Source organism: Acanthopagrus latus, chromosome 1 (assembly GCF_904848185.1).
Source record: "Acanthopagrus latus isolate v.2019 chromosome 1, fAcaLat1.1, whole genome shotgun sequence".
Classification (NCBI taxonomy): domain Eukaryota; kingdom Metazoa; phylum Chordata; class Actinopteri; order Spariformes; family Sparidae; genus Acanthopagrus; species Acanthopagrus latus.
In genome coordinates, this window is record NC_051039.1 from 3,425,684 (window position 1) to 3,439,308 (window position 13,625).

The following is a 13,625-nucleotide window of genomic DNA, read 5'->3' on the forward strand; positions in this document are numbered from 1 at the left end:
ACATTTTAATTCTTTTGATTATTCCAACATTGAAAAAAATTAAAGAATGTCCTAAATATAGTAGCACAGTCCAAATCAACAACAGTCAAAGCCTGGTCTTTAAACAGGGACTCAATTTAGTGACAGACCAACATAAGATCTAGTTTTCGAGACTGGAGTGCCAATCATCATAACTTTAGTTAAAAACAATCACAGGAACAATCTCAGTTTTAGTCGATCTGCTGCACCAGATTCCAAAACTTCTCGTAACCTTCCGTCTTGTCACAATCATCTGGGGGACGGATTTCTATATTTCATGTCCTCTCCTCTTTCCTCAAATCAAGTATCTGTATTATTGATTTTATGGTTTTTGCAGTCTGTTTTAACTGTCAGCTCCAAACAGCTCGGATTTCGGTCGTTTCCTCATCTTCAAAGAGTCGCCATCTGAGTCGTGTTGACGCGGTGGATCCCACCCACCTGCTACCCGCAGCTCTTTAAACCACCTGTGACCTGATTGTCACTGTTCAGATCTACTTTGATCACCCCTCCCTTCTTCTATCTACTCTGTCAGCTTTTCTTTTTAGCTTTTTACCGTCCCTGGTATCTCCCTGTCTCTATCTTTTCCCTTCTTCCTCTCTCTCTCTCTCTCTCTCTCTCTCTCTCTTCCTCCCCCCGTGTCTGCTCGTGTTGAGGTCGCTCTGCTCTCCATCGTTTTGTTCTCCGTGACCAGTTTCCCCTGGAGTTCTGCTTGTATGCAGCGTGCGTGTGTGTGTTACCTGTGTGTTACCTGTGTGTTACGTTTTTGTTTTTTTTTTCGTCTGTCGCATCGCTGCAGACCGGGTCAACAGTGTATGACGGAAAGCATGGACTGGCCTGATGTGCAAACTGTTGGCCTGTACACGCAGGCGGTTGGCATCGTACCAGCATGTCATAAATCGTGCATGTCGAGGCAGAGCTGAGTCTTGTTGTGGATGTGATGGAGAGGAAGTGTGTGAACGAGGGAACGCTCATTCTGTAGCCTGGAAGGTGGAGAGAAAGTTGGAGGAAGAGAAGAGTGACTGTCCTCATGCTCAACACGTCTGGATGATGTTATTTGAACTTTTCAGCACATTATTTGTTACAACTGCAAGTTTAATGTCGACACACGAGTCACCAGGATCATAATGTTTCTGTGTGCAGGCGAGTATCTTCAGATTAAAGCTGACATATATCTGTTTGATGAGGTGATGGGTGCCTCGAAAAACAAGAATTATTAGTGGGGACAGATCAATTATCATCATGTGTGACTATCAGATTCAGCATTTGAGTGTAAAATATAAAGCAGCTGAAAGTGGAAACATTCAAGTAAAAGTAAAGTGGAAACATTCAAGTAAAAGTAAAGTGGAAACATTCAAGTAAAAGTACCTGTATCAGTTCCAAATATCGTTATGTTTCATGCAGTTTCCTCGGTAACTAATAATTGGTGACTGTAGGGACCCCTGAAAAAAAATACACATGGGTTCATCTCTGACATTTAGGAAAAGTTTCAGTAATTCATTTTAGTTACTCGTGTAGTTTGAGCTGGAATTTGCCAAAAGGTCGGTGGTCAAGATCTCAAGGCACACCTGTAAAGTAAAGCCTCTATAACATGTTATCTCATCCTGTACAACTTTATATACTTTATTCAGGGAGGCGATAAAGACAAGTGTGTGTGTGTGTGTGTGACTTCAGTGTGTGCAGATCTGTAATGCTGCCGGCAACTCAGTGGGCGTGCATGGCTTGTGTTAAGCTGCTCAGAGCGAGTGTGCGGACCGTGTGTGTGTGTGTGTGTGTGTGTGTGTGTGTGTGTGTGTGTGTGTGTGTGTGTGTGTGTGTGTGTACTGCAGCTCCTCTCAGGACGGTGAATCCGTTGTCCGGCCTGCTGCTTGCAGACTGACGTGAAGCTTTCTGGGGGGGTTCAGAGTGTCAGCAGGGTCGGGTTCTGGTCAGAGGAGCCTGATATCGAGCCCAGCAGGAAAATCACACAAGGCTGGGTCCAGAACACATCACATAGACTTTAACTGGAGCCCGTTTCTCTGTATGTTCCGCTGTTGTTTCACTGATTATCTGTGTCTTGATGCAAAAACACGGCCACATGTTAATATATTTTCTAAACATGCACACAAAGGTAGTTTTACTTAATCTCCGCATTATTTAGTTGATCCGACATTTGAACACTTTTACGTTGGGCTGTACCAAATAGTTTGAAGCTTCAACACTTTTTGTTTGTTTAATTAATCATGTTGGGTGTCCTGAGGTTTCTGCACAATTGCAGATAAAGATTAGGCTTCACTGGTATCATAGGTGTTGTAATTTCTGTAGAATTGTGTCGGATTGTTTTCCGACTTGTGTGATTCCAGATAAACAAAATCCGGAATGTTTGAAAAGTCCAAAAGTCAAAATGTATTGATAAAGAAGATGTAATTAGTTTTAATCTGAAGAAATATTCTGTTGTTTTGCAAACCTCTCACAAAGACAAGTCGACAGCTTAATTCAACATGCAACACACAAACCCCTTTTTTTAAGCACAATAATGAATCCTGTTGGGATTTTCCTGTTGGGTTCTGTCGGAGCGCTCTGACTGGGCTCTGAGGTTGTGGAATGTGAGTTTATCCACCTGGCTGCCATATTTGATTTATGTCATACTCTGTGTTGGGAAACAACAACCTACGTGAGACATTAACGACCAAGAAAATCACACCTGTGTACGGCTGATTGGAAGTAACAAGAGTGCTGATCCACGAGTTAACATGTTGCCAGATGTTCCTAATCAATGAGATGTTCTTACTTTACTAATCAGCTGTTACAAGCCTCTGTGGTATCATGCATGCAGCAATATGCTTATTGTTTACGTGGGAAAATAGGAGGGTTTTCTCCCGGCTTTTTCCAACCGGAGTATGATCTAAATGAAGCACGGCTGCCGTCTGGAGACGTCCAGTAAAGGTTCCTCTGCATTGTGCATGTGAGGCATGGTTTCTATGGCCTTCCTTCATGCTTGCTCTCTGTCTCTCTGCCCTCTTTTATTCTTCTCTTCCTGTCAGATCTCTGTTTATCCTCCCGTATGTTTCATTCCTCCATGTTTATGGTGAAGAAGCATGGTATTACATGTGCTTGTCAAAGGCTTAGTAGTTTGGGGATTTCAGGGGGGTGCTAAGAGTCAGGTTATGAGAATGCAAAAGATCGTAAGACGACATGTAAGATGTAAGACAGGTCAACAGGTGATTTCAGTGTGTTGTTTCTGATCAGATGGGTGCAGGTCGCCACACGGGACAGAACTACAGACAAACTGTTCATATTATCATGAGGAAAATGCAGCATTATCCTTGCGTGGTTGACCAACACCCACCTAACCCGAGACAACGTGCTACTGCTGTTTGACCAGAGTCTGTTAATGTCATTTAATAGGCATGTAAACAAATGAATGAATGAATCTGACAGACATCCCACCATATGCAGGGCTGTAGTTGTGTCATACATTAAATTCAGCTTAGTGAGTATTGAGAGAGTCGTCCCTCTCACAGCTGATGATGGACGTCACAGTGCTTCAAATCTCACTTCTTCTCTCCTCTGTTTCTTTCTCTCTCCCCCCACCACTTCCTGCTCACCTTATCACATCCTCTCCATCCTTATCTGCCTGCCCCTTCTCTGCTCCTTCCTTTGGTCCTCTCAGACCATCACCGACACCAGTCCGATGCGTCGCTCCACCTCCAGCCTGGTCCATGGGCGTCCGGGTCGGGGCGTAAGGCTGGATGACTACTCCCTGGAGAGGGTGGTGTCCGAGGAGGGGAGACACGGTGGACGCAGAAACAGGGACAGGAGCCACCGTACCTCACAGCGCTCCCTCACCAGATACACCGACGCAGACACGGGTGAGTCACTCGTAGCAGACATCTATACGCTTCCTTTAAGTCCTACCTGACATCTGTGCAGTTCGATTTGCTTTCTTTAAAAGTCTGTCTTCAACAGCAGCAGCCTCCATGGGCCCACACACCCTCAGACCATAATAGGTGTTGCAGCGTACACGCAACAAGCATACCACACCACAGTCGGTCACTCACAGTTTGCCTAGTTTAGGCAAATAACTGCTAGGTTTAGGAAAACATTGTGGTTTGGGGTGAGATAACTACATTGCTTCTGTAACTTTCGACATTAAAAGCCTCTGTGAGTGAACTCATGGAAAAGCTCAAGTCAAGCTAATCTAGCTATGGCAGACAGGCTAACATTAGCTCTGACAAGTGGCCGCGGGACATCTCTCAAAAATGAAAGATAACTTCACAAATGTTTGTAACTTCTCTGGCGCCGACACAGCGACAACGTCTTTGCAAGACTTGTGTGCTTCTCACCTCCTCGTCCAGAACATGTCAGACAGCCTTGGTGAAGAGCAGCTCTGTAGCACTTAAAATAAGTCAGACAGACAGTAAAGTTTGTATTCACTAAATCTTATGTAAGTCAAGCCTTGGCATAAATTGGTCCTTGAAAAAGAGCATGGTGCGTACAGATAGCTCGCTTCATCACTAATTGCGAGTGCAAATTGCAGGCTTCAGCTGTAAAACTAATGTGACAAGGCCGGCACGGTTAAACTCTAAATCCCCTTTGTAATTGAAGAGCTCTCTAATCTGATGGAGGAGACTCTCCACTGCTTACTTATCCTTCAGTAATGATGGGGTTTGAAATGTTTTTTCTATTCTTGACTCATTGCTGCAGGTATGGTGCATTTTTGCATGGATGGCATTTAATTTATTTCTTCCATTAAACCAGTAAATCTGATACAACTATTGTTTTAGCTTGTTTTTACATTCACTTAACTCACTTTTGACTTGTTTCTCTCCGATGGAAATATTTTCCCCACTACTGTTATTTGTTTTGTGATCTCAGTGTGTGCACCCTCACCTCATTCAGCTGACGACATAATGAACAATCTTGTATTTTCAAATGTAAACTGAGACATCCCCCTGGTAGGCCTGGGCACAGACCTCAGCACCACCACGCAGTCGGGCGACCTCCCACCGAAGGAGCGCGAGCGTGACCGCGGCCGGACCAAGGACCGTCGTCACCACCACCACCACCATCACCATCACAGCTCCATGGACAAGGAGCGCTACGGCCCAGACCGCCATGACTACCCCCACAGGCATCCCCATGACCGCCACTGGTCCCGCTCACCCAGCGAGGGGCCCGATGGACGAGGACACAGACAGGTGGGCTCCACAGACACCGAGATTTACGCCAAGGGGCATAAAGTATTTAGAGTCTGTCCAACGCTATCTTTTCTGTTTGTTCTTGAGTTAATTTCCATATAGAAATGATAGCTTAAATAAAGCTTTCCACCCAGTGCAGGTGGGATAAAAGCCCTTGTAGCCTTCAGGATGTTCTGTACTGTCACGGTGGACACTTCAGTGCTCATGCTGGTGCTTCACATCGTACCTCTGAGCTGCGTTTCTATTGCACTAGATGTAGATTTTTGATTTTAAAAAGAGACACTGTTCTGTATGAAGTGATCCTTTTCACCCACCACAACTACTGTTCTCTTATCCAGTAAGAGTTCACACAGAGAGTCATACACCTACTTATGGATTTCAATCTCTCTTTTTTGTGTTACGCTTTTTTCTTTATCACTGTTTTTCTCTCTCTGTCCATTTTTCTTCAACGTGACGTGTGGCTTCTTGATGTGAATTTTTTGCCTCATCACTATGGTTTTTTTTTAATGATTTTCAATGGTGTTATCTATCTATCTATCTATCTATCTATCTATCTATCTATCTATCTATCTATCTATCTATCTATCTATCTATCTGATGTTCTATCTATCGTTCTATTTATCGTTCTGTCTATCTACCACCATTCTGCTCTATTCTGGTCTCTGTTGTTGTTGTGGTGGTGCGTTTTGATTTTCCTTGTTTACATTTTGCTGTAGGGCAGTAGTTCGGTGAGCGGCAGCCCGGTCCCCTCCACCTCGGGGACCAGCACTCCAAGGAGAGGCCGTCGCCAGCTGCCCCAGACCCCTGCTGTACCCCGTCCACATGTCACCTACTCCCCCGCTGTCCGAAAGCCGAGCTACGGTCCCCCAGGTCCGGGCCGACTGCGCTCGCCCTCCCCCAGACACTTCTCCCCACCAGACCATGACAGGGGCTACCACCACCGGCCCCCATCACGCCAGGCGTCTCCACACCACGGGGGCTCCGGGTCCCGGCACGGTTCTCCACGCTCCCCTCGGCACCAGTCCCCGCGCTCGCCCCTCCACGGCTCACCTAGGTCCCCTCATCGAGGCCGCTGGAGCGGGCCCCCGCCTGGGGACAGCCTGGAGGGCGACGGGCCCTTCTACGAGCGCGACTACGAGTACGAGCGCCATCATGAGCCCCCTGCCTACGAGCAAAGCCTCTCTCATGGCAACCCACACCCACATGGGGGAAATCCTCACCCACACCCACGCTCACCAAGGACTGCCCGCCACGGGCCCCCTCCACCCCCTCACCCACATCCACGTAGGGTGCCCAATGGCTACCGCTCATCCTCACCTTCTCCACATCGGAGGGGGCCACCTGGGGCGCCACCCCATCCACACCACCGCCCCCCACATGCCAGAGGGCCCCGCAAAGGCCTGCATGAACCTTATAGTGAGACGGATGAGGATGACTGGTGCTAGCAACCACAGGGAGCGAGGGATAAGGGCAGGAGAGGAGAAGAAGAATAGCAGCCTCCGGTGCTCTGGCCTTGGAAATGTAGACTTTTGATAAAGCGGAGTGGAGTGAAATGTTGGAGGGGTTTGAACGCACTCCAAACCCTCTACCTTTAGCCCTCGGACTCTAAATGAGAGGAAAGGGTGGTGGGGAGGGGGGGGGTGAAGGTGCTGCAAATAGCCTTTTACAAATTTTGTGTGAGACTCAAATCAGTGAGAGCAGCACGTGGATGAACTGAAAAAAGAGACTGCCAAGACACCCGGGGCACAGTGCACCTCCGCCTCTCTCAGTCTCAGAACTAAAGAATTCCCTGCTTGACCAGCAAGGCCAGGCTGCAGGCGGACGAGAGAGGCGTGGGGCCGGAAAAGCGAGGGAGGAGCATGTAAAATGGCCGGGAGTCGATCGCCGTTTACGAGGCCTGACAGCACTTCTCCCAGACTGTTGCGCGATTGGTTAGTCTCGCCAGATGTGCGCTATCTGTTTGCTGGCCAAGTCTGCAAATGTAAAAGCCTGAACATGAGCTGGAACACAGAGTCCACCGCTTTGATTCTGCTCCTTGAACTGATATGTTTAAAGAAGAATAAATTATCAAAAAGCCAGGACCCCCTAACCCTTACATGCCAAGCTATGCCTCCAGAAAAATCAAACTTGAACAATGAAGAACAAAAATGAAACTTTACATGACAAACAATGAAAAGGAAAAAAAGGGAGAACAACCACTTTATCTTTAACCTTTTTCCTTTCCAAGGGACAGAACCAGGAAGCTCCGCCTATACTGCAAAAACCAGCCAATCACAGTGCTGGCTGATATTTGATGAGTTTTATCATCTCTGTTTACTGTTAAAGACTCACTTAATGCTGACGGAACTGGTGTGACATCACTTCCTGTCCGGCGGCGGTGGTGGTGGTGGTAGAGGAAGGGGGCGGGGCACGGTGTGGGCTCACTTCCTGTTCGAGTGCGCTTTTGCGGGGGCAGTGAGCTCAGGTAACTTGAGAGGGGAGTCGGACACTTCGTCAAGCCCCTTCCTCCTCGGTTACTCAACCCGGCGCAAGGCGAGGGATGACCTGACAGGAAATGACATCACACAGTTGAATGGGGCGGAGGAGAGGAATGGAGGGATGGGGAAAAAGACTAATTTCTTCAGTATTTCTTCTATCGATTACTTCTCCTTCTTGTTCTTCTTCGGACATTGGAGCTTGGTTCTTCTGTTGCATTCGCTCAGCCTCCTTTGATCTTTTTCGGAGTCCAAAATTTGATGGAAACCTGCATGATTGATTAAAATACATTACTAGAGGGGAAATCTAACTGGTGTGGGTGGGACCTGGGGGCTTTATAGGAAACTTTGCATTTAGGTTTTCAAAAAACAGAAGTTCTCTTCTTTCAGACTCTCTCTCTCTCTTGACATCTCAAATTGTAGTTTTACTTTTTATGCGAAACAGGCTTTTGACAGTCGGCCGTTTTTGTTCGTCTCAGTTTTTTCTGCCGACGCCGTTCGAAAGCTGCGTTTCTACGACCAATTTAAAAAAAGACAGGAAACACGGCAGGATCACATTCTCGTTTCCTGTCGCGCTCGAGAAACAAGAGGGAGAACGAGCGGAGAGAAGCGGACTTCTACCACACTTGATTTATTATCGTTAATGATGATAGTCTTATGAATAATGATATCAATGTCAATGCAAAATGACGATGACAATGATGATGATGATGATACTGATGATTGATTGGTTGATTGATTGTTTGATTGATAGAACTTGTTGCTGTAGATTTGTTGTCATGTTATTTGGAGTTTTAAGTATGCTATGTCCATCTTGTTTACATCCGTTATGTTTTTTATCCCCCCGTTCAATGACGTTTACCGGGTTCCTGATGCCTTCCTGCAACTTTTATGGGGCAATGACGGCTTGGGAACATTCACTTAGCAGCGTTGCGTGTTGTAACGCAACTCTTAAGATACAGTCTCTCTTATGAATGGTGGAGGTAGAGGTCAGGGGAGCTTCAGTACCTGACTTCCAACGATTCGTGGGGTCAGCACTCTTGTCGAGCCAACCCAAAGATCAAGACTTCACGCTCAGATGCAGGAGTAGATCATATCATGTCTGCCTTTTACACTGCAGAGGCTTCAGACAACCCTGTTTTACTGACGTTAAACTTCTACCATGATTGAATTCTTCCACCTGCAGCCAAAAAAACCTACCAATTTTAATCTTTTCCCTCTGTCGGGCTCTGTAGTTTTGTAGTGAGATCGGTTGCCGGCAGTCACAGCACAGTATTGGTGGTACAGTGTTGGTGTCAGTATTAGGTGGTGTTGTTCTCTTTTTTTGCCACCAGGGGGCAGTTATCAGCACACATCCTCCCCACCTTCCCCACTCTAAAGGACAGCCTCCGGGCCACTTCCTGGTTTCTAGACCTGGAGTGAAACCTCCTGTATCTTTGTAAGATTAATAGATGGAGTCCAGTCCTAGTCAGGAAACGTGGATGTAGCCCAGGAGACGCCATATCTGTCCGTTTGTCGGTTCGTAAGTCCTTCTGTCTGCCCGTCTGTGCCAATGCTGACCTCCCCTCCAGCCCCTACTCTCAGGTCTGGATAACCAGAGAACAGTCACCAAAATCACCGATCATACGAGGTTGTAGCAAAGCTGAAAACCTCCTCTGCCAAAACCTACTTCAGTATCCACCAACCTCTCTGTCTCTCCTCATCTACCTTTTCCTTTCTTTTCTGTCCATTTGCTTCGACATCTGTTCTTTCAGCTTGCCAGAGAGCGACACTGAAGACACTAAAAGGCATCACAGGACAGAAACACATAGGAATAATAATTTCATCCTTATTGTTATATGAGGGACAACAATTATTGAATATTCAATAACTCTAGGACAAGATGATAAAGTATAGATAACTATAGATGATAAACTAAATCTAGACATAATGCAGTAGATGTAGTTATAGATAACAGAGTATAATTAGAGTTTCAGATATTTATTTATTTTGCATACCGTTCATGCTCATGACACGGTTGACGATCTAGCTACTCTTGAAAACTTGCGCTGTTTTTCGTCGCAGTCGCTGAAGCCAGAAAACAAACCCCAGTCCACGTGTTTTTGACTCTATGCAGACCTCATGAGCATCCTTCATTGTATTATTTTGTTAACTGCAACGCTGTGGTACTGTAACAACAGATTAATGAAACACGGAGGAAAAAAAAATGTATCGGATCTGGGGAAAAATGTGAAGATCGACACCACGTTTGCACACGTCACTTGACATCACACCTCGCAATGAAGCCGCTTTCGTTCATGTTACCTCTGTCGCTGTCTTTTTTCCCTCCCTCCTCCCGATGATTCTCCCCCCTCTCCATCTTTCTCTCCTCTCCCGAAATAATGTGTCGCCTCCAGGCCTCGCAGTTGAGCATAAGCGTAATGAAGAAGGGGATGGGGGGGGGTTTTGTTTTTCATTGATTGTCGATTTGTTTGGCGGGAGTCGAGGGGCGCAAACCCGAAAAAAAACCCTCTGCCCTCACCTCCCATCAAGAGAGGTTACGGCATGTGGGGATACTTCCCAAATACCCCCTACAGAGCCACAGTGCCTTCTGTATCAGAGTCACATTCGTCACCCACCCCCAGATTTCCTCGCCCCTGGCCGCTCCCGTCCGTCCCCCCTTTTCCCTCTGTAGTAGTTGAGATCAACCACACTACGCCTTAAAAAGTCGAGTCCAACCGGCTCCCATGCTAACATGGAGAGCGGTGATTTTGAGACTGGGCCGCGGTGAGGAAACCAAGCCAAGAGGGTAGACTTGGACGTAGGAATCAGTATCACATCCGGTAATGGGCTTTAAACTTTCCATCCAAACATACACAAGTTTTTTGTAAGAGTTGCCAAAAAAAAAATCAAAAGAGATCCACGCAGTTTGAATCAGAGCTTCGTGGGTTTCGAGTTTTAACGATTCAAACAGTCATCGTTGACATACCGGATGCTGCAAAGCAAGCTAGCCCTCTTGGCCTCACCTCCCTATTGTAGGAACAGGTGTGGCATTGTTGTGTCCATCGCGGATGTGTTACGCGGGTCCAGTTTCAGGCGGTGTAGTGAGAGGTTTACAGAGGTGCAAAGCAGTTTGCTTACTTCTCAGGTCCCTCTAGAGTTAGGTAGCTAGGTAGTTAGACCACGTAGGGAAGCTAAAGAAAACAAGCAAGCCTCAGATTGAGTTATTGTATGGTTTTACCCGGCATGGCGTCAGACGTTGTAATGTTAACAACCTCCCCCCCACCCACCACCAACACCCCTCACCCCCAACCTCCCCCGTCTTCCTTCACTAACCCACATCACACCCATCAGCAGCCTGCCAACGCACCAACACCCGACGCCAAGCGTGTTGACTGACAGGCAGGAAAAAACCCACCTCCATTTTGGCTCTCCACGACACCACTCGCTTGTCCAGAATTGTAACAGCGGATCCAAAATGGCCGACACACAACACTGCCCTTGTGTGAAAGCATGTTGTGTGTGTGTGCTTTTTCCGAGAACAAAATCCCATTCTTTCGGAAGAAAAGTGAACATCCGATCTTTCTTTCTTTCTTTCTTTCTTTCTTGTTGATTCACTGACTTTCCTGAATGGAGTTAGGGGGGGATTACAAGGTTTTTTGCTCAGTCATGCTTTCTCTCCACCTCCGCTTTCCACGTCTTCACCTCCGGCGTCTGTCTCCCATCAGTCTTAACCTCCTGACTTTATCATTCTCTTTATGTTCTTCTTCGTTATGGAACGAAGAGAAAAAAAAAAAAAAAAAAAAAAAAAAACCTAACAAAACCCGCACCAACCCATCCACTCAGTCGGCTGTGAAATTGTGTCAGTGGGTCAGTCGTGAGGCAACGTGTCGACAAAAACACGAATAAGGGCTCTCTTTAAAAAAAAAAAAAAAAAGACTACACAGTGGGTTTTAATGTACAGTAGTGCTGCCAAAAGTTGTGCTTATGTAGCTGAAGCCACGCCGTGGTCTCCCCTTTGTACAGCACTAGATGTGTGCATGCGTGTGTGTGTCGGGGGTAAAGAGCGAGGCGGGTAGGGAGGGGCGGGAGGGTCAAAAGGCATCGAGAGAGATTTTAATGATGTACTGGGTGTTCTGGGGTGGAGGTCTTAGGGAGGTGGGGGTGGGAGGGGGCAGCAGCAGCAGCAGAGGTCGTAGTGATGTTAACACACAATTTCACAATGGCACTGGAACACTTTTCGGGCTCATCCTCACGCTCAGAAGCCATTTTTGTTTTTTTGTCACTGTCAAACCCGCCCACGCTCGGTCACACTTTGAGAGGGGCGGGGCTACTGCTGCGACAGGGAGACGTTTACTGTGTGTGTGTGTGTGTGTGTGTGTGTGTGTGTGTGTGTGTGAGTGTGAGACACTTGTGTGGAGATGTGAGTGAGCGGTGTATTTAGGGCTGAAACAGATTATTTTCATCATTGATTAACCTAACAGTTCATTTTTTTATGATTAACTCCTCAAGAAGTCCAAAAATTCTTGGAGGAATACAAACGTATTATGTTTTTTTTTGTTTTTTTTTAAATATTTAGTTATTTCAAGACTATGAGCTCATTTTAGTTGTTGAGCACCTTGAGTATTTACATAGATGGATTCCAAAAAAACCAATAAGATACGAAATATTAAGACACAAGATCAAGAATTGAATACTAGAAGGAAATAACACTTAAATTATATTTTAAAGTATAAAGTATGACCAGTTACAAAGGATGAAAATGATGCACAGGTGGTGTGTTGATGTTGCTATATTAGTGTGAAACTGCTTGCACATTAACAAATGAATAACAATAAACATCACTAGTGCCGATATTTAGTTTACAGGGATATATAGTAATAAAGTAAAACACTAGTGAGCCATTTGGTCACTTCCTTCACCGCAACCATTAAAATACGAACGTTTCCACCCTGTCTGGATTTTGTGCAACACTTCATGAGACTTTGAGCGTGTTAAAACCCTCAAAATATTTAAAAAATCCTCCTTGAATCAGAAGATGTTTGGCATTTTTGGTTAACAGATGGCTCAAACAATTGATCTGTTATCAGTATTGTTGTTTTATTTCTCCAGGGATTGATTTATCAATGAATCGACTAATCGTTTCAGCACCCACTGTGAGTGTGTGGATGTAAGAGGAAGATGTGGAAGCGAGTGAACATGCATGTATTTATTATTGTGTGTGTGTGTGTGTGTGTGTGTGTGTGTGTGTGTGCATGCACGTGTCCTGACGCCATCAGCTACAGTAGGTAACCCCTCAGTGCCTTACACTGTACAGGACACGATGATTTCTCCCACTGAGACAATCACTGCGCACACATTTAAGATTTTAACGTCCTCATCGCCATCCGCCATCTTCACCCCCACCCCCACCCCACTCCCTGCCTCCCTCACCCACTTCCTCACCGTCCTCTGGGACCATCAAGTCATCAAGCCTGGACTGAGGAGGGTGGAGGAGGCTTCAGTAGATAATCACGTCATTTCTCTCACCCATTCTCTCCCATGCTGTCTACTACTGTATATTTTGGGCTCTGTAATTCTTCTGTATATAATCCATAAACTTTCTGGGAAAAACTCATCGTGTTCGTGCTTCACTCTCCACATTTCTCCTCATGCAGTACCATTCATAACTCACAAGGTGGTGGGGTTGAGCTTTCACCATCGTCACTCATTATGGAAGGTGTGCAGTCCAGTGTGTGCTGTGTGTGTTGTGTAGGTTGAATGAGTTCATGCTTGCTGTGTGTGTGTGGGTGTGGGTGGGTGTGTGTTTGGTCTGTGAACGTCTTTGTGTAGGTCTTTAGTTCCTTGTGGGGTCCAGCAGGTACCGGGGGTGAATTTCTTGGATGATTCCTGCACATCAATCTTTAATTCACTCATTTGATTTAATCATTTGAAATCTGAGAATGACTAAATTTGTTATGACGACGAGTATGTAGAA

General features: G+C 46.0%; 1 protein-coding gene across 2 annotated transcripts in view; it reads left to right on the forward strand.

Moving 5' to 3' along the window:
- The window catches only part of cacna1ab (calcium channel, voltage-dependent, P/Q type, alpha 1A subunit, b), a 174,714-nt gene extending 163,130 nt beyond the window's left edge, over nt 1–11,584 (forward strand). For both annotated transcript variants that reach the window (XM_037093118.1, XM_037093126.1), the window contains exons 48-50: nt 3,668–3,866; nt 4,957–5,195; nt 5,912–11,584. In XM_037093118.1, coding sequence (XP_036949013.1) covers nt 3,668–3,866; nt 4,957–5,195; nt 5,912–6,640 — 1,167 coding nt within the window. In that variant the 3' untranslated portion in view covers nt 6,641–11,584. The remainder of the gene's footprint in view (nt 1–3,667; nt 3,867–4,956; nt 5,196–5,911) is intronic.
- The last annotated feature ends 2,041 nt before the right edge of the window (nt 11,585–13,625 follow it).